Raw genomic sequence first — 22,323 nt, forward strand, 5'->3', positions numbered from 1 at the left:
GACATCAGGAGAATGAGACAACATTTTAAAAGCAGCTACGTTCTTTATTAGCGAAACACCGTCTTTGAGATGAGCTCCTTTTTCCTAACAATTATATTTGGCTACATTGAAGCCAAGAGATTGCTTCCTAAACTTCCTAAGTTAATTTGTTTACATGCTAAATAGAAATAAACTTTACACCATCTTCATCTAAGATTCCCAGAATGTTTAAATCATCTGATTAAATTGCTCAGGTAATCCCCAAGTCCAGGATGTTAATCCTCTTTAATTTCCTGATAGAACCATTTACATTGACTTCAAAGAACTGCGACTGCATTTAAGAAAAGTGCATGAAAGCTTCAGTGGAAGTTTTAATTTCTTTGAGAAACTCCAGTTTCTGTGAGAAGTGTTCCTGAAGACCTCAAATCCTTGCCAAAACTTTGTACTATTGCACAAGAAAATCTGAATACAAAATTATTCTATATCAAAAGACTGGACTATTTTCAGAGTGCATTCTGCTCAATAAATTCCTGGCTCCTTGAAAATTAAGTAGGTATTTCTACTGCTTGATATTCCTGCACTGTTCCGCTTCAAGGAGATGTATTGGAAGATGTATTTGCATTTTTGTTGGAAATACTTTCAATTTAAGTTTAATTTAAAGCAATTTCATTAACATTTTGAGCACGTAATTTTCAGACCATTTTCCATCACATCTGATGGAAGCTGAGGACCAACTCAGTGGTGAACTCAAGCAAACAGCACTTTTCTCCCTGGGTTATTTTGAATGTCTCTTACCTTTACAGAATAAGCCAGAGAAATAGTGACAGCAAGTGGGAGTCCCTCGGGAACAGCAACCACAAGCACAGTAACACCAATAATGAAGAATTTAACAAAATACTGAACGTAGACAGGAGTGCACTCAGGCAACCACTGCTTCTTGTTGACCACAAAGGTGTCAATGGCAAAATACAGTACCAAGATGATGACAGTGATGGCAGACATCACCAGACCTGGGAGGAGAAAGCACCAGTTACCATAAACCCAAACAGCACGGGGAACACGAGCAATTAGAAATCTGCCTTGGGATTTGATAGGAAATTGTTTCTTTCTTTCTGACATTTTTCACCAGCACCAATAACAGTGCCACATTGTAAAATGAAGAAAAAACACTGCCATAATATATTTACAGCAGCCATCCATCCCAGTGCACAAGGAAGCACAGAATTCCAGGGAATTCATTTTTAGGCACTGTCTTACTGCTGCCTTTAAAACTTCCCAGGCAGTGCAGGAATTCTGCTGCCACTCGAGCTAAGTTTATTCAATTTAGCACATTACTTTGCCTGGTAAAACATTTATCTGTCCTTTTAACCCCCACCTTTTACAAATTACTTGTCTATTCATATCTAAACACCTTTCTTTTAAATAAGTGTATTTTCAGAGCCTCAGGCAAAGGAGTCTCCCACAGTTTATGCTGCTGTATAAAATAGTCTAGAAAAGCCCTACAGATATGTCTGGGTGAATACAAAGAGGCAATAATGCAGAATTATCCACAGGACAGTTTTTCACTGTGTTTCTTTAAAATGTGACAATTATTTGTGTTTCCAAGGTGTCCCTTTTCAAGGGAACATCTGCAGAGTGTGTGTTTTCATGAGCAGAGGTTCAAAAAAGACAGAGACACCAAAAAATATCTCACAGAATTCACAAAATATCCCAAGGTTTCCATCCACTCCCCCAACGGCACAGACTGCTGGGATCACACTCCTGCTCCACAGTTTTGTCCCTGGGTTTGAGTATACAAATACAATTTCCACTAGAGCCTCAGCTTTGCCTTGCCCTGACCACCCCTGTTTGGCAGGTTTGTGCAAAGCCATTGAGCCTGCATTTGGGAATAAATTAATTTCTCCCTAATGAGATCACAGAGTAGAAGGACAACGCTGTGAATCTCATGTCTTGACTGCAGTTTTTAAAAAATTGGTAAAGCTGAAGGATGCTAAGGTTGACAGGAAACAGATGAGTCAGGGGGATCACTCTGTGCCAGAGGATACAGGAAAATCCATTAAAATATTGTACAGGCAAATACTCCTGACAGCACAAGACATCCCCATAGATTGTTCAACGAAAAAGTAAAACCAAATGAGGCAATGATTAATTAATTTCATTAATGTTCCTTGCCACATTCTGGTTAGAATTCCCTGCACAATTACTTAAGAGTGATGTTCATGTGCCTGCTGAAATAGCAAAGCAGAAGTCAAGTTAGTGCAGAAAGGTACTTAATCTAAGGAATTAATGATCGGGGAAACTAAGGGGAGAAGCTGGAGGAATATGGATTGGGGCAAAGCATTGAATTGGATATCAGAGATGATAACCCCAGCTTTGGTCACACTCTCTTCAGGCAAGGAGAACCAGCATCACGGGGTTACGTGATCAGCTCCTGTAATGAACTTAAAAAGGGATGGGAAGGGTAAAAATCAGACTGGGGAAGAAGGCTAAGGGAGATAGAACAGAGGTAAAAGGATCTTGTAGGGCCTCAACCGAGGAGCTGAGATCAAAATCTCTTTAATACCACAAAAAAAAAAAAAAAAAAAAAAAAAAAAAAAAAGCCAAACCCAAGGAACTTCAGGCCCTCATGGAAGATTTCCACTCTCCACTGACAGGCTGGGAAAGTGCTGCTCCCAACAGCAGGGGCCAGATGGTTCTGGGTACAGGAGTCGAAGGGTGTGTCGTGCTTGGGGAGAAGGCAGGAACGTGGGTATTTGGGGGGAACAGAATGATTTCAGAATCATGAGAGGGAAATACTGTGTGAGTGATATTTCGAGATGATATTAGAGATTCTGAAACTGTGTACTCCCAAGTTCTGAGGGGAGAGGAAATTAAATACGTAATTACTGCACTTGGGAATATTAACGATGAGAAAAGCCGCATTTCATTTGGATTCGAATATTCATTACAATCCAAGTTGCCCAAAGTTTCTTGACAGTCAAAGTGGATTTTTAGGAAAATAAAGATCTTCAGTAGCACATACTCTCCTTAGAACAGCTTTATGATGACCCATTTCCAAATCTTGCAGGAAAAAAGGGCCTGTCCCTTTCAGACCCCTTTGCTCTGCAGCTCTTTGCCTGCTGTGACCCAGAGGGGTTTGGTGCCCCCCCAGCCATACCTGCTTTGCCAATCTGCACTGCCAGCTTGGTCAGCTTTCCCTGAAGAACGGATTTTTCCTTCTTGTGCATGTTGGATTTCTTCTTGTCCTTGTCGTCTCCCTCTCCCCCTTCCGCGCTCTTCAGCGGCTGCATCTCCATGGCAGCAGCCCCGTCCTGCTGCTTGGCTGATAATGCAGAACAAAACTGTTACTCCAGAGCTTTATTCCTTCCTTTTCTCCCACTGTTCATCCTCACTGAATCCAGCCAGCATCGCAGGGGCTGGCTGGGACCATCACTGCCAGGGACACCCTTGGCTCCCGTGCCAGGCAGGTGCCCTGGAGGCCCCGTGGGGCTCTGCAGGACACAGCTGTGCCAGCACATCCGTGTGCCCTCAGGACACGTGGGGGATATGGGCTGGCAGACCATTGCTTGGGTTTCTCTCTCGTTTCTGCCCCCACCCATGGCACTCTGGGCCATACACATATATGTCACTGAATGCCTTGCAGGTGACTTGGCAAGTGACAGCATCAGCACTGCAGGATTCCCTGGAACAGCTGAGCTCAGGTGCTTTGACAGATCCGCATTTCTCAGAGTTTCGGGATGCCTGCTAGAATGCAATGCCCCCTCTTACAATCATATTTCCAATGCAAACATTTTGTAGGGAATGTGGCTCCTCCAGGCTGCAGGGGCACCTCAGCAACAGGAGACCACACTCTGCCATCCAGCATTCCAGAAAATCGCTGAGCTATAAAGTTTCCTCAGCATTCCATGATCAGGTAACTCAGCCGTCGGGGCTGATGGCGGTGGCATTGCCATTCCCCCACAAAAACCACACACAATTTCAGGGCTGATCCCTCCTTTCTTGACAGAATGCCAATAGAAGGAAACTTTATTTTTCTGTGTTTCTGACAGGCAATGACATTGCAGTGGATATATGTGCATGTGTCTGCTTTGTACTGAGCATAATAAATAAAACAGGATGAGATGAAACAGCTTTGCTTTCGTGAAGAGGTTGTACAAGACCATGCTTGTTTGACCTGGAAATCGAATTTATCTACCTAGCCTGAATGCTTATTATTTAATAGCATTTTATTTGGCACTTTTGTACTGTTTTCCACTGAGTTTCTCTACCCAGTTTCTGAGGTGTCACCTTTGCAATGTTTAATATTATCTGAGAAGAGAAAATTATTGTTTAATTTGGTATCACCCAAAGAACTCTTGATAGCTGTGTCTTGTAATAAAAAGGGAGCCATGACTTCACTTCAGAGAAAGCAAAATATCGATTCCAATTTCTTCCTGACATTGTATATTGAATAAGAAACTCCAAAGACTCTTAATCTTCCTGTTCTTTATCCTCATAAAAGGCTTTTACACTGCTAAATAACACCTTGGCTTTAAGGTTTCCTTTTGTTATTGCTTTACCTTCTCCCTGCAAATGAAAATCTGTCCAGACAATGCCATCAGACACCAGAGATGATAAGACATAACAAATTGGGTTGGAAAATCACTAACAATACGTAGGATACAAAACTTGCACAGGAAAAATTAATTCTAATGAGCTTGGTGAGATGAAAGCAACATCTATAAATGGTTTATTTAAAATACTCCTCTCCTAAATATCTGCAACCCACGGAAGTTACAATCTCTTTGGTGGGTTTTTGGTTGGGGTTGGTTGCTTGGGGTTTTTTTGGGCATTCTGCATGAACAATAAGGGCCAGTTTCACACACAGCACAAACCACAGGTTCTCGTTGTACTTTGGGACAGGGTTGAACTACATGCTAACAACACATTCCACAACCTCCTGAATAGGAAAGAAGATTACCTTTGTTCTGGCTGTTCTCCATATTCCCATCCTGCATCTTGCCTAAATGATGAAAAATTCCAACAGACAACAGACAGTAAACAACCTTCAGCTGAGACAGAACACGAAAATGGGAATTCAAATCAACGGGACACAAAAGCCACGAGCACATCACAGGGAGCTGGGCACCATCCCCTGCCCTCACACCTGCACTCACAGGAGTGCCCAACCCAGCTGGGCACATCCAGGGAATTCCAGGCAAGGTCAGGGTTGGAACACGTGAAACACTAAATATCAGCACGTGGTTTTGAGGACTCTGCGTGAATTCAGAGGGTGAAACTCATAAAGTGGATCTGGTGGAAAGCTGAATTGGAATCGTATTCCTGAACTGATGTTTCAGAGGGCTGGGACTTAAAAACTCTGTATAGACAACAACTTTCTTAATGCATTCCAGAATTAGGTTAATCATGTTACTAAATTGAGAAAAAAAATAGAAACAATAGTGTTCATAAATCTAAATAAATAAATAAAAATGCAAATCAGATTGGATTTTTAAATTACACCTTCCTCACTTGGTTGTACTAATTAGCAAATTTCTTCTGGAAATACAAGTGCCAGGTGACCTAAATTCAGATTTATCCTGGAGACAGATTTACCAAGTGCCTCTTTAATTTCCAGCTGGACATTTTCTCTACACACAGTTTTACCCCACCAAAGTCCTTATTCCTTTGTGCCTTTTTTTAACTGGAAATGTCATTTGAAAGTGTGTATGAGATAAAAATGGCAAAATGTACAAATTATATACAAAACTTTGGTATTCAGAAGAACAACTAAACATTTTCAAATGTATTCAAAATTTCTTGGAGGGAGCCCTTATGAAACTCTCCCAGTAATATATGAATTTATGGAAAAGACTACAACGAATATTATTTCAGAATGGGTGTCAGGGTCTTTTGGTAGTCATGTAAAATGCACAACAAAAAATAATGCTAAGGAAAATTAAGTTAAAACACCATTACAGGATTGTTGACACATTCTAATAAGAAATGTATCATCAGAACTTATTAAAAAGTGTGCCAGCAGGTACATCTTGTTCTTCTGACTGCTACATGGATTAATTTTTTCACTCTGTTGTGAGTAAATAATCACAGAATGGGAAAGCTAAGATGCATCTCTTGCATGTTGCCCTGTGCACTAAGTGGGAGAGCACTAAAGAACTCCCTCAAAAGAGAGCAAAATTGACCAAACCAGTCTTGCATTTGTCAAAAATAGACCCCAGTGTCACGCTGGGAAACTCCAAAGCCCAGAAGCAGAGCCAGGGAAAGGACATCTCGTGACCTAAAATCATCCCAGAGCTCAGATGAATTACTGCAATAAACCACTGACCATCAGCTGCTTGTCTCGATTTCTAATTCTATCCCTGGCAACCACAGAAGTTTTGAAAAATCAGTCTCCATCTTCCAGAGCTTTACACTTTGCATGAGAGATGAATCCATGAAGCTGAGCAAACCCAGCTCATTTTCATGGTGAAATTCCCTACAAAACCTCTGCCTGTGGGCCACAGTTGGACTCAGTACCTGCCTGGTGGCTGTTTTTCTTAGGAGGGCTTTTAATAAAGTTACTGGAAGGCATAAAATATCTCTGGAGATTCGGATTTCCGGCTGGAGCATGAAGCCTTCTCTAAGAACTGGAAGGCATTAATTTAGAGCAGGCAGTCTGCTTCATTTCCTGCTCTAGAGATCCTTCAGCAGAGTGCAATTCCAAACCTTGGAGAGGCAAAAATTGAAGAATCTTCAACTTTCAAAAATATAAAAATCACCAACAAAACCCAAATATGACTGTCACAACTGGCAAACATGTCACAGAGATGATTTTTCTTTGTAAATCAAAATATGTAATTTTAGGGCATATATTTGCTATTTAATAGCATAATTATCATAATATATTACACTCACAATTGAATGGCTACCTGAAAATACCAGTACCCAAAATAAACAATCATTAAAAACAAGGTAAATTTAGGTATTTTAAAAATACATTCTTAACATTCTTAATTTACTGCATTCAGGTTATTGAGGGGGGGAAGTGATCACAGGTAGTTATAGTTCAGGTTTTTAGACAGAGTGACAAAGAAAAGGCTATTTGGGTAATTAAGACAAAGAAAAGGATGCTGTAAACTATTTATACCCTCCTGGGCCAAGTAATTTCAAAGCTGTACTTTGCTATAAAATATGAACAGGGAAATTAAGACAGAAAGAAAGATGATAGAATCACCACTGCTGAGAGATCCTTCCTCCTTCCAGGTACAAATCCTCCCCATCCTTCTGTCCTCGCTGCATTGTTTAGAATCATTAAAAGGATGAGTATTTCCTCATATTTTGATAGCATAATGTGAAATAACTCCTCAAAAATATGATTTCTTTTGTACATAATTCTGTAAATATTTTCTTCTTTTCTGTTTGGAATAATAAATAAAATGAATGTTGTTTGGGCTGGAGGAATCCATCTGAGTTTTTCATCACTTTTCTAAGCAAGGATGAAACATCAGAAGGTTTAGAATAGCATTTCTAACAACACCTGGATACTGCAGCTGATTTGAAAGTGTTGAATTCAAATGTAAAATGTTTTGCACCTGCCTTTGCCTCAGTACAGTTCCTGTGTTTTGGAAAGGACTCGTGGCATCTTTACTGACTAAATTCTTACTCTAAAAGTCATGGACTTCACCAAATAAAATTCCCGAGAAAAGCCTCCCCTTTACCTGCCCCAGCCCTTGAGGAAGAGCCAAAGACACAGAATAACAAAGTCCTATCACTGTTTTGGAAATTATTTCCCTCGTTTGGAAATTATTTCTAAATTGGAAGAACTGCTTGGAATCAAGCAAAGAAAATGATGGAGTTGTGTTCCCAAGTGCTGAGCTGGAACCACTGTAATAAACAGGAAGTTCTAGATAATTCTTCTATGTATTCAATAAATAACTTCACTTACAATTCAGAAATATATTAAAATATAAATTTAAAAATGAATTTAAAGTAACAAAATTATTTAAAAAAAATACCCTCAAACTGCAAATTGCTTTGCAGGAACTGAAGTCGTTCAGTACCTACACTGGGATTAGCTGTAGATGTGAAATATTCCAGCACAGACTTTATTCTGAGTCAGGTGAGGCATTTCTATACCTTTTCTATATTTTCTGAATACACATTTAAGTAGCAAATTCTCTGGGTTACAAATGCCAAAAGAACCCCAACAACCCACCCTGGAAATCCTGATTTAAGGAAGGTGGCAGTGCTCTACTGGAAGGAAATCAAATTTGGGGTAATTTGCTCTACTAGAAGGAAATCAAATTTGGGGTAAACAAGCTGTAAACAGGGATTACTGCTTCCCTGATTTTCATTTTTTAAAATTACCTTTACTAAATATAATACTTTGAAATGAGATGAATTTTCCTGAATTCCTCCCTTTCTGCAAAGTTATCTGCTCTGTTTACAACCTTGACTTGCACCTTTCCAAAACGGAACTTGCTGTCCATGGTTTTAACAATGAGACCAGCAACAATTCTCTATTTTGATCTCAACTCCTAAAACCCAAGAGAATTGATAAGAGTTCCTTTGATACAGCACCTAATACACAGGGTGGGTCACAAAGTAAATGAATTTATCACTACAGGCTCACTGGCTGAAAACAAACTCTTTCTTTTGTGTCAATTGTGTATTGCCAATTAAGAATAAAAATATTTTATCTGAAATGTTAACGGGTTGATTTTCAAGCAGCAGCATTTCCTGAGCTTGCTACTAATTCAAGTATACAATTCTTATTTTATTTTAAGATATTTTCCATACAAGGGTATCAGACTTTAGGTAAAATGCGTGTTTCCAATCACACCTCAGGAAGAATTTTCAGACTTTTAAAAAGTGTTCATTTCATCCAGACCAAAGGAACATGCAGAAGAATTTGGGCTCCTTGGTTTATAACTTATCTCCCCTTCCTTTCTCCCCTCCAAACCGTATCTACATTTTCAGTATTCTCTAACTCATCAGCAGTGCTAACTGAGAAATCACCAGGAATCTGGCACTGGCCATTTCCCAGATAATTCCAAAGCACTCAGATCTGAGTCTGCCTGTCTGAGTTCTGCTCTGAGCACAAAGTCAGAGCAGTTGGATTGTGGAAAGCCTCTGCTGTCCATGTTGATCAAAGACCAGCAGAATTATTGAACTGCCTCATCTCAGAGGAGCTAAAAGCCAAAATATCCTCCAACTGCACAAAAAAATCCACTCTACACTTCAAAGTCCTGGGTTTGTATCTCTCAGCTCCAGGATAAACATGGACAGCAACTGTTGTTCCTGACTGGAATGAGGATGATGGAAAATCACATCCCTAATTCAGACACTGATCTAATATCAACTGGAACTCAATTTCCTCATTAAGCTCAGCATTAAGGGCAAACACAACTGGGATTTACCAGGCAGCCCCAGCTTTGAGCAGAGCCCAGGCTGGAGCAGCACAGGGCTCGTTCTGCACCTGCTGAGCACCAGCAAAGAGGGGCTGAACTCTGCTCTGCAGCTGGCAGGGATGAGCAGGAACGCTGCGGATCCAGCACGGCTGAAGCAGAGTTTGTTTGTTTTACACTCACCAAGGTGGAATCATCACAGGATCATCACAGAATTGGAACAAACCTTAAAGCTCAACCAGTGCCACCCCTGCCATGGGCAGGGACACCTTCCACTATCCCGGGCTGCTCCAAGCCACGTCCAACCTGGCCTTGGGCACTGCCAGGGACTGAGCAGCCACAGCTCCTCTGTGCCAGGACCTCAGCATCCTCACAGCAATAAACACTTATCATTCATTTCCTGGTTCTTGGTCTCTGGAATCTGGAACCAGGATGATGGAGGTTCCTGCCATGCAAGGAGATATAGGGATTGTAAATCCTACTTTTCCAGAATGGGTTTTAAATCTGGTTATATGTTTCCTTTAAATGATTTGAAAATAGCTTCAAAGATTTCCTGTGTCACTGCTTTAAATAAGATACTACAGCAGTAAATCCTGGCTCTTACTCAGCACTTGGTGCTTCTATCAGAAACCCTCATTTCACATGTGAAATGCAACAACTGCTAACCTGCATGGAAAAAAAACTTCTATCACCAACATGATGAAAAGTAGAATGACTTTCCTCAGTATTTTTGGCACTGCACAAGAGGGAAAGGTTCCTCTGGCAAATAAAGGCTCATGTATCTGATTAGCAGCAAAATACAGCTGATGCCTACACTAATATTGACCCATTCAATTCAATTTAACTCTGGAATTTGCCTGTTAGGAGAGAGACTGAAATATCTGTGTGCTAACAAGAAGGGTCAGGAGTCTGTACTGGGACACAAAACTGGCTGCAGGAATGGATTAGTTTGGGTTTAGTTAACATGGGCAGGCTCAGGAGAAAATCACTGAGGGCACACACAAAACTTCTCAGGCCCCCTGAAACAGATGCTGAAAGCAGCAAGAGTTGTTCCTAACACAGCGTTGTTGAAATGGAGCCAGATCCTGATCCCAGCCCTTTCTCTGAACCACGTGGAGACTGTGTGAGGAATTATGAGAGTGAAAAAGAGGAGAAGCAGAGAGAATCCCTTTCTCATGGTGCTCCTCTTCAGAACTATGTTGAATAATGAAGCTTTATAATAAAACTTCATGTGAATCTGCCCCAGAGTTTTGAAACTGGCCTGACTTAACTGCTCCTTTTAACTGCAGTTTTAATGGCAAACAGATCAGGATTCCAAATCCTGCCTCTGCCAGGCTGGATTCTGCGGGGATAAAGCTGCAGCGTCCCTGTGGCCTCTCTTCCAAGCTCCTGCAGAGCGTGTGGAGTAGGATCTCTCAGAGTGCAGTCACACACACACAACATCTGTGCAGGTCAGGGAGGGGAGAGGGAATTTGACACAGTCAGGAGAGAAATCCATCAAATCCGACAAGCCGGGGGTTGTGACGTACCATTGACTAAGCTGGCATTTGCATTATCAGTGGCATTTGCACCTGCTGCACCATCTGTGGCTGGAGGAGGGTGGGAGGAGGGATGGGAAGAATCTACTGAGCAATAATGGATAAAAAAAAAAAAACAAAGGAAACAAACAAAAAAACCACAAAAACAAAACAACAAATGATAAATAAATAATAACAACAACGCGAACGAAAGCACATGACAGAGCGAAAAGCGTTTGTGGCTTTGTTTGCTCCCAAAATCAAAGAGTTTTAAATGAATTAACATAAATTTCCAAAGCAACATGGCATTGGGAGGGTGTCACAAAGTGAGCCGAAAACTCAAATAATAATAATAACAATAATAAAAAGAAATAAATATGAAACACATTTAACAAAGTTAAAGGAGTTGGTGAGAACTGAGTGTGCACAGCCCTGTGCACATTGCTTTAGTCCTTTTAGGTGTTATTTTTTGTACTTTAACATAATTTATGCAGTTTTAAAGGGGTTGAAATATTTCCTTTGGAGTTCATTTACACAGTGCACAGGTAGTTTTAAAATATGCATTTAAAAATGCATTATATATATATATGTACATACTACTACAGAGCACAATGGCACATGTTTTATGGTTTAGATAATTTTGCACATTAGGATTTAGCACCATGTCCTGCCATCACCCAGGTAAAACGCACACTGATCTGAGTAGAAACATGAAATTTTCCTATATTTTAGGTAGAAAAGGCAAATACAGTCTTGAGGAGAATAATGAGTTATTTTAAATCCAGATGATGGACGTGACACACTTCCTGGTTTGCGGTGACATGAAAGGAGAATCAGAAAAGAAAACCCTCTTCTCCTCTTCAGTAATTATCCACGTATTAGAGAAAATTGGACAAGAAATCTTTCCTAACAGGAAGGTGAAAAGCTTGAAGAAGGTTTTATCATTTTACTACGATTTCATAGTAGAGTTCAAAAAAATTAGTCTCTGCAAATAATAGATAAAATTCATTTTGTTTTGTTTCTGGTGGTTAATTGCTCACAATAGAACCAAGTCCTCCCATGAATCCTGACTGAGACTCTCAAGCAGCTCCAGTCCCTGCCCCACAGGGATTGTTTCATGCTGTACTGGGTTGGTGCTGCAGAAGAACGGGCTGATTTTATTTACAAATGGCAAATTGGGAGAAGAAAATAAACAGCTCCCAGGATTTAAAAACACACCCTGTGCAACTGCATTCAGAAACATTTCAATTGCAAATTTGATTACTGTGATGGCAATGACTTAAACTGTTTTGGTGACTCGTGCTTGTTCTTTATTCCGTTTGGATCCCCACCCCAACCAGCACAGCGTGAGCTGCTAACAGCAAATCAAGGATCCCACGTTAAATACTTTGCAATTTACTGCTGGGGAACAGCTGATTATTGGAGCTGAACGTGAAGATTTGCAACACCAACAATGCCTGCACACCGAAAGATTTGGCACCAGCAATCCTGTTGATTTGAAATAATTCTTTAATTTCGACTTGACTGATTCAAAGACAATTATTTCGATCAGCAGTTCCCCCCTGATTGGCACCAACTGAAAGCCTCCATTGGATGGGGTACAATTCTCACTCTACCTGGAAGCTGCTGTTCCTCCTCCTGTTTCACACCTGCGTGATGATTTTAAAGTGTTAATGAACAACAAAAGCACACGTGGACTGAAAGGAGTATTTAACTGGCAGGATTTCTGAGAACTGCAGGTTTATGTACCAGAGGTTTTCATTTGAAGTTGGGCCTCCATCTGCCACCAGCTCTGCCCAGGCATGAACACGAAGCTGCCAGCAGCATCAGAAAACGTGAAGGAATTCTCTATATTATGGATTTTTTAAATTAAAGCTGTTTCTACAGAGCCACATTCAATTTAATTCTGTGTCTGCATCCAAATTCTGACACACCTCTGTGAGAACCTCTGTCTCTGCATAAGTTACAGCTACAGCGCAGTGCAACATCCCTGATTTCTCTTTTCCTGCCTTTCCAGGCTCTTCCCAGAGAAACCTGAGAGAACCACAGCTGTCCTGAGCACAGCCCAGAGAGGCCAGCCCAGTTAAACCCAGCCCAGGCAGCTCGCACATCACACAGGGATGAAGCTGCTTCTCCTCTCCTCCAGATCTCACAAAGGCTCTGAACGACAGCAAGAGCAAACTCCAAGGTACTGCTCAAAACCAGTCTGGCATAAAAGAGTTTCATTTTGTGATGTTTCAGTCTTTCTCCTTTTAATTCTCCTGGAACTCCCCAGGTTTTGTGCCTTCCTGGGCAGAAATGAAATGATAAACATTTCATTAAGTAAAAAGGGACTTCCTCAAAGCAGCAGGGAGTCAAAGGCAGCCACTTGCTGCACATACACAGAAATGGAAATTGTAGGTCCTGAAAACCATTTGAATTTGGCCTTCCTATCTGCAGCTTCCAACAAAAGGATGGAAACAAAAAAAGAGGTGGAATCATTTTGCCTGACAGCAAATAAAATGTTCAGGAAAGCTCTAACTGCCTTTTTTTATTAATGGTGAAGACCACCAGAAAGAGCAGAAATGTCTAAAAACCCTGTATTAATTGGCCCTTAATTATGTCTGACAGACAAATATTCTTAGGACAGACTTGGAATGAAATTGCGGAAGCAGAACAATTTACAAGGCTTCGTGAAGTAAAACTGCAAAGGACAGACATTAAATCATGTTTCTGCTTAGTGTGCAGCCCATAAATTAGCAAATGCTCATGACATCACGCTGTAATAAGGTGAAATGTCTAAAGAGGCTTCTTGATTTCATTAACTGAGACAGGACATGAAAGTAAAACTGTCTTGCTAACATTTACTGCTGCATTCCTGGCTTTTACTATTCTTAGCCTGACCTTTACACCTGAAGAAATTAAAATGCCTCTCAAGTCAGTCACTGACATTAAACAACTGGGCTAGCAAAGAGCCCCAGCTTATCTTTGTTTTAGTCCTGAAGCTCTAAGACAGATGCTATTTCCGTGGCCAAGGGGGTTTTTCCTGGAAAAAACAAAATTACATTGATAGAAAAGCACAAAATCTTAGCAAACCGTGGGTGAGCATGGATTCATGTAGAGAAGCCACAGCAACTGGAGCATGCCCATGTACTCCCTTGCATTTCAGTGTGTACTGGAAGCCTGCAGTTTCACACTGGAAAAACATCTTGTTATCCAATGGATTTATTGGCTAACAGCTTCTGCTGTTTTTCTGTGTGACATGTGATGATAAAAATGTATCATTAAAAAAAGGGCAGTTTGAAAAATTGCATTTATTTGTCAAGAGCGAAGGAGAGCTCCGGCTGCACAAAGCCCAAAGAGCTTTCCTTGGAGCATCCTGGTGTTTGGAGATTACCTTTCTTATCTTTCTTCTCCTCCTCTTCTCCCCCAGCTCCCAGCAGAGTGAAGATGATGCCAGTCTGAGAATTCACCCCCACAGCAGTCACCAGCATCCGCCCAGAGCCTTCCATGACATGGGTACCTGAGAAGAGGCAAGAAAGGTTACAGAGAGCTAAAATAAATGTAGAAACTTATGCAAGGCTTTTATGACAGTACTGAGAGAGATTTGTTACACTTGAAAACTCTGTATTGAGGGGGATTTTACCACGTAACAAAACTAAACCCTGTTTTGTGCATTACTCTCAACCAAGAATTAATGCTTCAGCACAAACCTCAGGCTGCACATCCATCACCAACACATCAGATTCTCTTTTTGAAAGAAATATTGCCACTAACCAAGTTTATCTTTTGCAAGAAAACAGTTTCGGCAGAACACCACAAATATACAAATTAGGCCTGCCACCCAAATAAACCCCCCCCCCAAAAAAAATTCCATTCAAACCTAAAGATCAGAAAAGATCTTTAAAAGCCAGCACAGACTTGGTTGATTCAGTCAGAAAACAAAAGCTCTGAAACCTTCCTCAGAAATTTATTGGAGCCTCCTTTAAGATATGTCACTACTTCCAGTACATTTTAATTAAGAACTTGCTATTTGCATCCCCGTGTTTTGTTCTGAGGGAATCTTTTCCTGAATTGGACGACAAAGGTGGGTAGAAATATCCTCCAGAAAGTGGCACTCACTCCCACGCTCCCAGGGCAGCTCTCCCAGCAAAACAGGCACCCACCACGTCTCCAGCTTAGCTCTGCACACCTGCAGAGGGCAAAAATCTCTGAATTTGAGATGCCTGTCTCAACCTTTTCTTAATGTTAGGCCTGTAAAAGAGAATCCCAAAAAAAATCCTTCCACCCAAATCTGGTCATTTCACCACTTAAGCAGAATTACAATTAAATTAGCTTGGATACAGAACCAGGCTCGATGATTTCAATCGGTGGTTGCAGAAATGGAATTCTGGACTGCAGGTTTTCCATTTGTCTGTCACTAAACATGGATTTCATCTTCACATTGAACAACTCTACTGAGTTCCTTCCCTGTCAAGACTTGACCTTAGCAAAACATTTTTATTTCACATGCTGATTATTTAAATTAAAGTAGAAAAATGGTGAATATTCCACGGTAGAAAAGGAAAACTGGTTTAGTAAGGGAAGAGGGAAACATTAGATGGATAAGGACCTTATTACAGGACATATTTTTCAGACAAAAGTCCAGCTAAACATGAGACTCAGAAATGCCTAAATCTAATAATGGTACTGGTGAAATACATGGAACTAGGGCTGAAAAAGCAAGAAAAGCGAAACATGCCAGTTTGGGGGTCTAATGCTGTTTTTACTTCCAGCAAACTTGTAGGGAACAAAAATTTCTCAGTGGGCAAATCTAAACAAGGTTTTGGTCAGTGCAGTTATCAAGAGGAAACCAAAGTTAAAAATAAAGTGAACCAACCATCAGAATATCCTCTATGAAAAAAGAGCTTTCCCTGAAAAAAACCCCTCATTTACAAGTAATTTCAACATATCCAAATAATTCCAAACTTTTGAAGTCAGCTGCTTGGTTCTGAAAGTTTCTGCTGTGCCAGAAGCCCAGCTTGGGACATTTTCTGGGTTTTCTGGTAGTGAATTAAGAGCAAACCAGAATTATTTTGCTCCAGGCAATAACTGACCCGATTCCTTAATCAAGCTTTGCTTTTGTTTCCAAAACATTACAAAGCACCACGACCAAGAGGTTTCTTTGGTTTATTTGTTCTGGTCTAAGCTCTGTTCCCTTTGTTTCAAATCCTGTTGAGCATTGACAGAACCAGATACTGGTAAAAGTTTGACCAGGGTAAAATAAATTCCTGCCAACCTCAGTTCAGCGAGAGCTACATCAGGTGGGCTCCTCTACCTCTTTCACACCTTCATCAAATTAATCTAAATAACTGGGAAAAAAGGAAGGAAAATGTTTTAGCAACTATGGAAGAGAAGAAGCTTCTTTCATTTCCAGGTGCAGCAGGGCCTGGATTCCCATTCCTGCCCTCCTGGGTGGCACCCATGTGATGGGTGCAGATGGAAACATCTGCCAGAGGCAGCATTTGGACTCTCACAATTGCTCCTCAAGTGCAGCAAAAGCTGTCTGGATGATTCAACAGGACACAAAGCACAGAAACTCGGTTTAATTACGGCGCTGAACCTGAGGGAGTATCAAAAACGCTCCTTCAGGGGCCAAAGTGAAAACAACACTCCCCAACCCTGGCTGTTTGTCTTCCACCAAATTTCGACCCCCCAAACAAACTGTGACCGCCATCCCAATGTTTTCAGGGGTTCCTCTGGCAAACCTGAGCTGTTTCCACGTCCAGCAGGTGATAAGGAAGAACAGTGGCAAGCAACATCCTGGCAGTATTTGTTTAAATTCCAAACGAGAACTCACTGATGTCTTCAGGCAGAAGAATAAGAGGAAAATTTAAGGCCTGTCGATGTTTTTGGAGGGGGGTTGGTTTGTTTGTTTGTTTGTTTTTTTCTTCTATAATCAAGTTTTATAAAAATACAGGTCTAGGTTGACATTCAAGAGGAACTTTTTAAACCAGCTCAAACCCACCCTGAAAAACGTGGTGGTTTCCAAGTTTTTGGACAAGTAACAATGGGCAGTGCATCAATTTCTGCATCGTTGGGATTAAACTTTGCACTGTATTTAGGGAAGAAGGAAGTTTTTTGCATGAGAGGATCTCCAATCATCAATTCTGCTCCTGAGCAAAGAGAGTTCAGGGATTTTCTAACATGTCATGAGCCCAAATTTATCAGTGTAAGTATGGAACAAAAGTGTGTGCAGTGCTTATTAAAATATCCCATTGATTCTTCACCTTCTTTGCAATCACATAAAGATTATCCAGTGAGAGAGAAATAAAGATTATAAACTTTATTGATCTCTGCATTGGAAATATAAATTTCTCTCCCCATAGCAAAGAAACTTGAATATTTGAAAATGAGTTTCAGTTTATAACACATTGGTGATTGTTATATATCAGCATATCTGTTATTTGTGATCACATCCCAGCTGGAATCCTCTGACAAATGACCCACCTTTATTTGAACTTAAAAATCGCATTCAATTTATCTGATTTACTGCAAAGAATTATATCACAGACTACAATATTAAAAATAATTTGAGTTTACCACAGAAATCAAGCTCAAAATATTTTGTATATCCAGTTGCTTTTAAACATATTGTTTCTTTTATTTTACCTTCCATACACAGAAAGGGTTTAAAGAGACTTTAAAAGCCTTTGAAATTTAATGGTAAATTAAAACTAACATGCAAAGAATTGAAACAATTGCTATTTCCCCGAGACTTTCCTTTTCCTCTGAAAATGCTTCATTTCTTTATACTTTTACAAAATAAGTGTGATGATCAGAAATAACTGCACACAACCAAAAACCCAACAATGTGAATTTTAAATTACAAAGTGACAAGGGCAGTGAATGTGATCAAAATCTCAGCTCTACCTGGGTGGCCAAAAGCTCATGGAAAAGGAAACCCCAATAAAATGTGGCCAAGGCAGAGAACAGCAGGAACTCAGAGGGGATGGGGCAGATTTTACCTGACAGCAGCATCGGGTCTTTGTCCACGGATTTGCGGACCTGGTCGGACTCTCCAGTCAAAGAGCTCTCATCAATTTTGAGATCATTTCCTTGAATAAATATCCCATCAGCAGGGAGAAGGTCACCTGTGGTGAGATCATGGGGAAGGAAAACCACCATGAGATTGTTTTCATAATTACATCATGACTTTTGTTACAGAATCCCAATAAGCCATTGCATTAAAAGGTAAAACGAAAGCAGAGTGAAGGAGTTACTCCTGTTTCTGTCCACATGAGCCACAGTATTGCAATCCTGCAAGGAAAGGCTGTTGTAGTGCAAACATTTTCTGATTAATGCTATCCCAGAACCCAAATGTACCACGTTTAACACACAATGGACATCCCCATCCTGGGGGGTTGGCAGGGAAGCGCTCTTCACATCACCTGAAGGTTTCTCCATCAGACTTCATAGGAATTAACAGCAGCTAATCAAGAGCTGAGCTGCCCTTTCCCCTTCCCCCCTCGGGAAGCCCTTAGGTAAGTCCTGGAGAAACGTGATGGCTGATGGAACAGGGATATTGCTGGAACTCCCAAGACAGAGTTCCTGCAGGAGTCTTCCACTCCAGTGGAGCACAGGGCTTTCCCTATGGCATGGGATTATCAGACACCTGGTCTGGGGGATCCACCTGGATCTGAAGCAACTTGTGAGGCGAGCACAGAGGCCCAATTCCCTTCTACACAACATTTTAAAATACTTCCTCTTATCCCTAACTGGACAGAAATAAAAAAAAAAAAAAAAAAAGAATCTGAACAATCCTCCATGATAGAGAATTACCTTTGTATGAACAGTTCTTGCCCTGGTCAGTGAAAGAAGTTTACACCAATAAAATTGATTTACTAATGCAGTTTTACAGCAGGTTCTCCTTTTGCCCTGAGAGCCCAGTTTGGCACCTCACCATGGCCAAGGACAATCACACACTCCTGCCTTTTCCATCCCTTCCAGCAATTGTGTCCATCCTGCTGGGAAGGCCCAGGAGAGTCAACAAAGGCTCTCTAGGTCGTGCACTCACCGTATTTCACCTGGGCAATGTCCCCAACCACGATCTCTGCCACGGGGATTTGGATGACCTGTCCCCCCCGCACCACGGTGAACTTCTGCTCCTGCTCGATGCGGCTCTGCAGCCCCCGGAACTGCTTCTCCTTGCTCCAGTCGTTGAAGGCAGTGACAAGGACAACACAGATGACAGACAGGAGGATGGCAGCACCTTCAATCCAGCCAGCTTCGGCCTCACCCTCATCCTCAGCTCCTCCTGTTGCAGTACCACACCCTGCAGAGACATTAAGGACCAGTTTAGGTGGGGTTTATCACAAGAAATAAAACTTGCTGTGACATGACGAGGTGAGGGAATGGAGCTGCTTTTCCAAGCACTGCCTGCTAATGAAACACAGCAGAGTGGAGGAAAAAGACAAATAAAGAGGTCTGTGGAAAAGAAAAAAGAAATAAATCAACAGAAATCTTAGTTCTTTTAATTTTTCTACTGAGCAATCCATCCTTGGTGAACCTGAACTAAACAAAGAGGAAGAGAAAGCACCAATTCTGTTATGTGATAGAAGGGCTCAGAGCTTCACCCGAGCCACCAAGAACCTGCAGAATTTATTTAAAGTGATAAGAAGCACTAAAACAATGAATGACATTAATCAATGCAAAACAATGGCATTAAATTAACATTAACAACCTGCCAGATTAAATTAAACAATTTTTGACACAATTTTTTAAAACAATTTTCAACACAATTTCTAAATGTTCTCAGCTAAGCACACTTATGGGGAACAGTTGTTAAAAAAAAATACTGGCGTGAACTGAGTTTATCAGTGCTTCAATTTGATAATGAATGTATTAAGGAACACTGAGTGAAAAAAGCTCCCTGATATTAATTCAGCAATCTTCCCCACAGAGAAATACAGTGGGATGCTTCTAGAACTGTAAGTACATTATTCCTGCCACAGGTAAAACAGTGTTAAGAGAATGACTCTATTCTGAACTGTTAATTCTGAATTACTTTATATATATCTGCTCATTATCTATCTCAAAATTGGATGCAATTAAAATTCAAATCGACTTCCTAGATAGTATTCACCAAATAAAACTGACAAATAGATCTCCTTCTTAGTGAAAGAGCACCTGGGAGAAATACTGGGCAGCCAAGGACACATTCCCGAGTCACATTCCAGAGATATCCCAAGTGATGGGAGAGGAGAACCCAGCCTGAGCCCCCTCTCCTGAGTGACCTAGGAAGAACTTTTTCTGTTTTCCATGAAGAATGGGACCAGGCAGGAATTTGACATCACTTTTCCATCTTACCCAGGTACCAGGGGGTTCAGCAAATTCGCTTCCACCTCTGACTGCACTTTAATTTTTGGTTTATTCGTCACCTGTCACTAGAGGGAATTAACAACCAATGTGATTTCTATTTCTAAATTACAAACAGGAGCATCATAATTCATTAACCAGCTGAGTAATTACTCCTGCATGTGAACAATAACAAAACTACCAAAAGTCAAAGGAAGAAAGATGAGACTGCACAGCCACTAAGAGAGGAAGAAAATGAAAATAAAGGGAGTTTTTACCAAGTTCTCTGTAGTTTACATTGAGACTTCTCTTAAGGGAAAGGCAAAGGCTGCTCCCAAGGGCAGGGGTGCCCTTCCACTCATGGCCCTCCTGAACCTTCAGCACAAGAACCTCCCTAAAACCACTTGTACAGCACTCCAGGAAGAAATTAAAAAACCTTTTTTAAGTTCAGTACCTTAAGCTGCTCATCACCAGCCACAAATGCAACTCAGAAACCAACCCTGTAACTTCCTCCTTCAGCAGAATGGGGATTTTGGGAAGGACTGATGATTTTTGCTCTGTTTAGCCTTAATCATCTTAACTGGGCCGCGTTCAATTTTAGATTCCTTTTCCAAACTAGCAAATTCACTCTTGTCCTGCTTGTATTAAATGGTTTCCTAATGCAAGGAATTCTGTTTCAGCAGATATAACACCAGAATTCCCTCTCCCTTTTTCATTAGATTTGACTTAGAATTAAGTATGATGAATATTTTAGTTTTTTAAGAGCAAACCTCCTTCCCTTATTTCTCACAAAATAAATGTGGCCTGGTGTAGCCACGGTGAAACACTGATTTTATTTCCTTTTCAAGAGTGGAAATTTAGTGCAGCTGGTACAAAATTACAAAGAGCTGCTGCAGAGTAATACTTCCAAGACTTCAGTAAAAAAATACACCTTGATTAAGCAAAATCAGGTGAAAAATAAAAATATTCCTTGACTGGATCAGTGAAATTAATTTTGTGTTTGTGCTGTCAGAACTGATCTCCACATTCACATAAATGGTACCACAGAGCATGCAAATAATACAAGATGTTATGGTTAAGATAAAAGGAATTACCTGTAGATACCTCAAGTAAAATCAAATAAAACAATCCACTTTTCAGCTGAAATATTTATTTTATTTCAGCTGATAAAAAATTGTTTGTAAGAATGAAAGAAAATCTGCAGGAAACAGATTGAACTTAGATCAAGCTCTTGGAAAGTGTCCCTAAATATGACAAGCTTCCACACTGAATAAAAAATCATGTTTATAACTTAAAATCCTGAGAAAATTCTCCACAGCTCAATGAAAACAACAAAATTTTAAAGGCATTTAACTTTTTTTTGTGTTCATTTCATTTGACGAAGATAACTTCAGGTGGAGCAGAGGTGTTTGAAGGGAGGAAGGAATTCTAGGAGCAGAGAAATTAATTGCTAGACCTCATCAAAACCTGAAGTCTTTCAGAGGGGTGGAGGAAATGGTGAGTTGCTTTTTGGATTTTTGAGTCTTTAACAGTTGAAATTCAGCGTGGTCTCTCTAAAACCACAGGGGATCTCCTGGCCCAGGCTATGGGACACACTGAGAGGTCAATCAGACCATCAGAATTTCCCAAAATTTTGCCTTTGCGTTTTACACTCCACAGAAAGGAGATGGGATGACAGTGCTACATAAACGAATGCAGAACGAATGCAAAATGTTCCTTTGATAGGAATAAACTCGAGGAAAAACCTGCCTGCTCCTTACAACAGCGAGATTTTAGAGCAGATTTTTAAAAAATATTAAAAGCAGGATTAGAAAATGCAGCCTGGCCTTTATGAGATGACCAATCTGTCAAGAAATATTTTCTTGAACTCTGTGGTTGTTCTTGCTTCCAAACTCTTTTAGAGGGGCTCCTTTTTAATAGGAAAACAAATGAAGGAAACCTGCATCTCCATTGGTATAAGTCTGTCTAATGATTTCTTACATACTTAAGGAAAAACAATGGGGTTTTTAATGGGGTTTTTTTGCCATTATGGTTTTCTAGAAATCATAGAAAGACTTATATGGATTTACAGGAAGAAATTTTATGTGTTTATAGGGGGAAAAGCCACAAACTGCTTAACTCTATAC

The 22,323-nt window shown here is 40.5% G+C and overlaps 1 protein-coding gene across 11 annotated transcripts in view; it reads right to left on the reverse strand.

The window, feature by feature from the left end:
* The window catches only part of ATP2B2 (ATPase plasma membrane Ca2+ transporting 2), a gene marked incomplete at both ends in the record, with an annotated part of 158,148 nt that overhangs the window by 66,620 nt on the left and 69,205 nt on the right, over positions 1–22,323 (reverse strand). For 4 of the 11 annotated variants that reach the window (XM_082288982.1, XM_082288981.1, XM_082288989.1 and 1 more), the window contains 6 exons: positions 775–989; positions 3,137–3,301; positions 4,940–4,981; positions 14,259–14,384; positions 17,869–17,994; positions 18,918–19,175. In XM_082288982.1, the coding sequence (XP_082145108.1) occupies positions 775–989; positions 3,137–3,301; positions 4,940–4,981; positions 14,259–14,384; positions 17,869–17,994; positions 18,918–19,175 (932 nt within the window). Of the gene's footprint in view, positions 1–774; positions 990–3,136; positions 3,302–4,939; positions 4,982–10,894; positions 10,991–12,498; positions 12,532–14,211; positions 14,385–17,868; positions 17,995–18,917; positions 19,176–22,323 lie in introns of all 11 variants that reach the window. The other 7 variants (XM_082288984.1, XM_082288980.1, XM_082288985.1 and 4 more) reach the window with 6 other exon arrangements.

Source organism: Coloeus monedula, assembly GCF_965178545.1.
Source record: "Coloeus monedula genome assembly, chromosome: 11".
Lineage (NCBI taxonomy): Eukaryota > Metazoa > Chordata > Aves > Passeriformes > Corvidae > Coloeus > Coloeus monedula.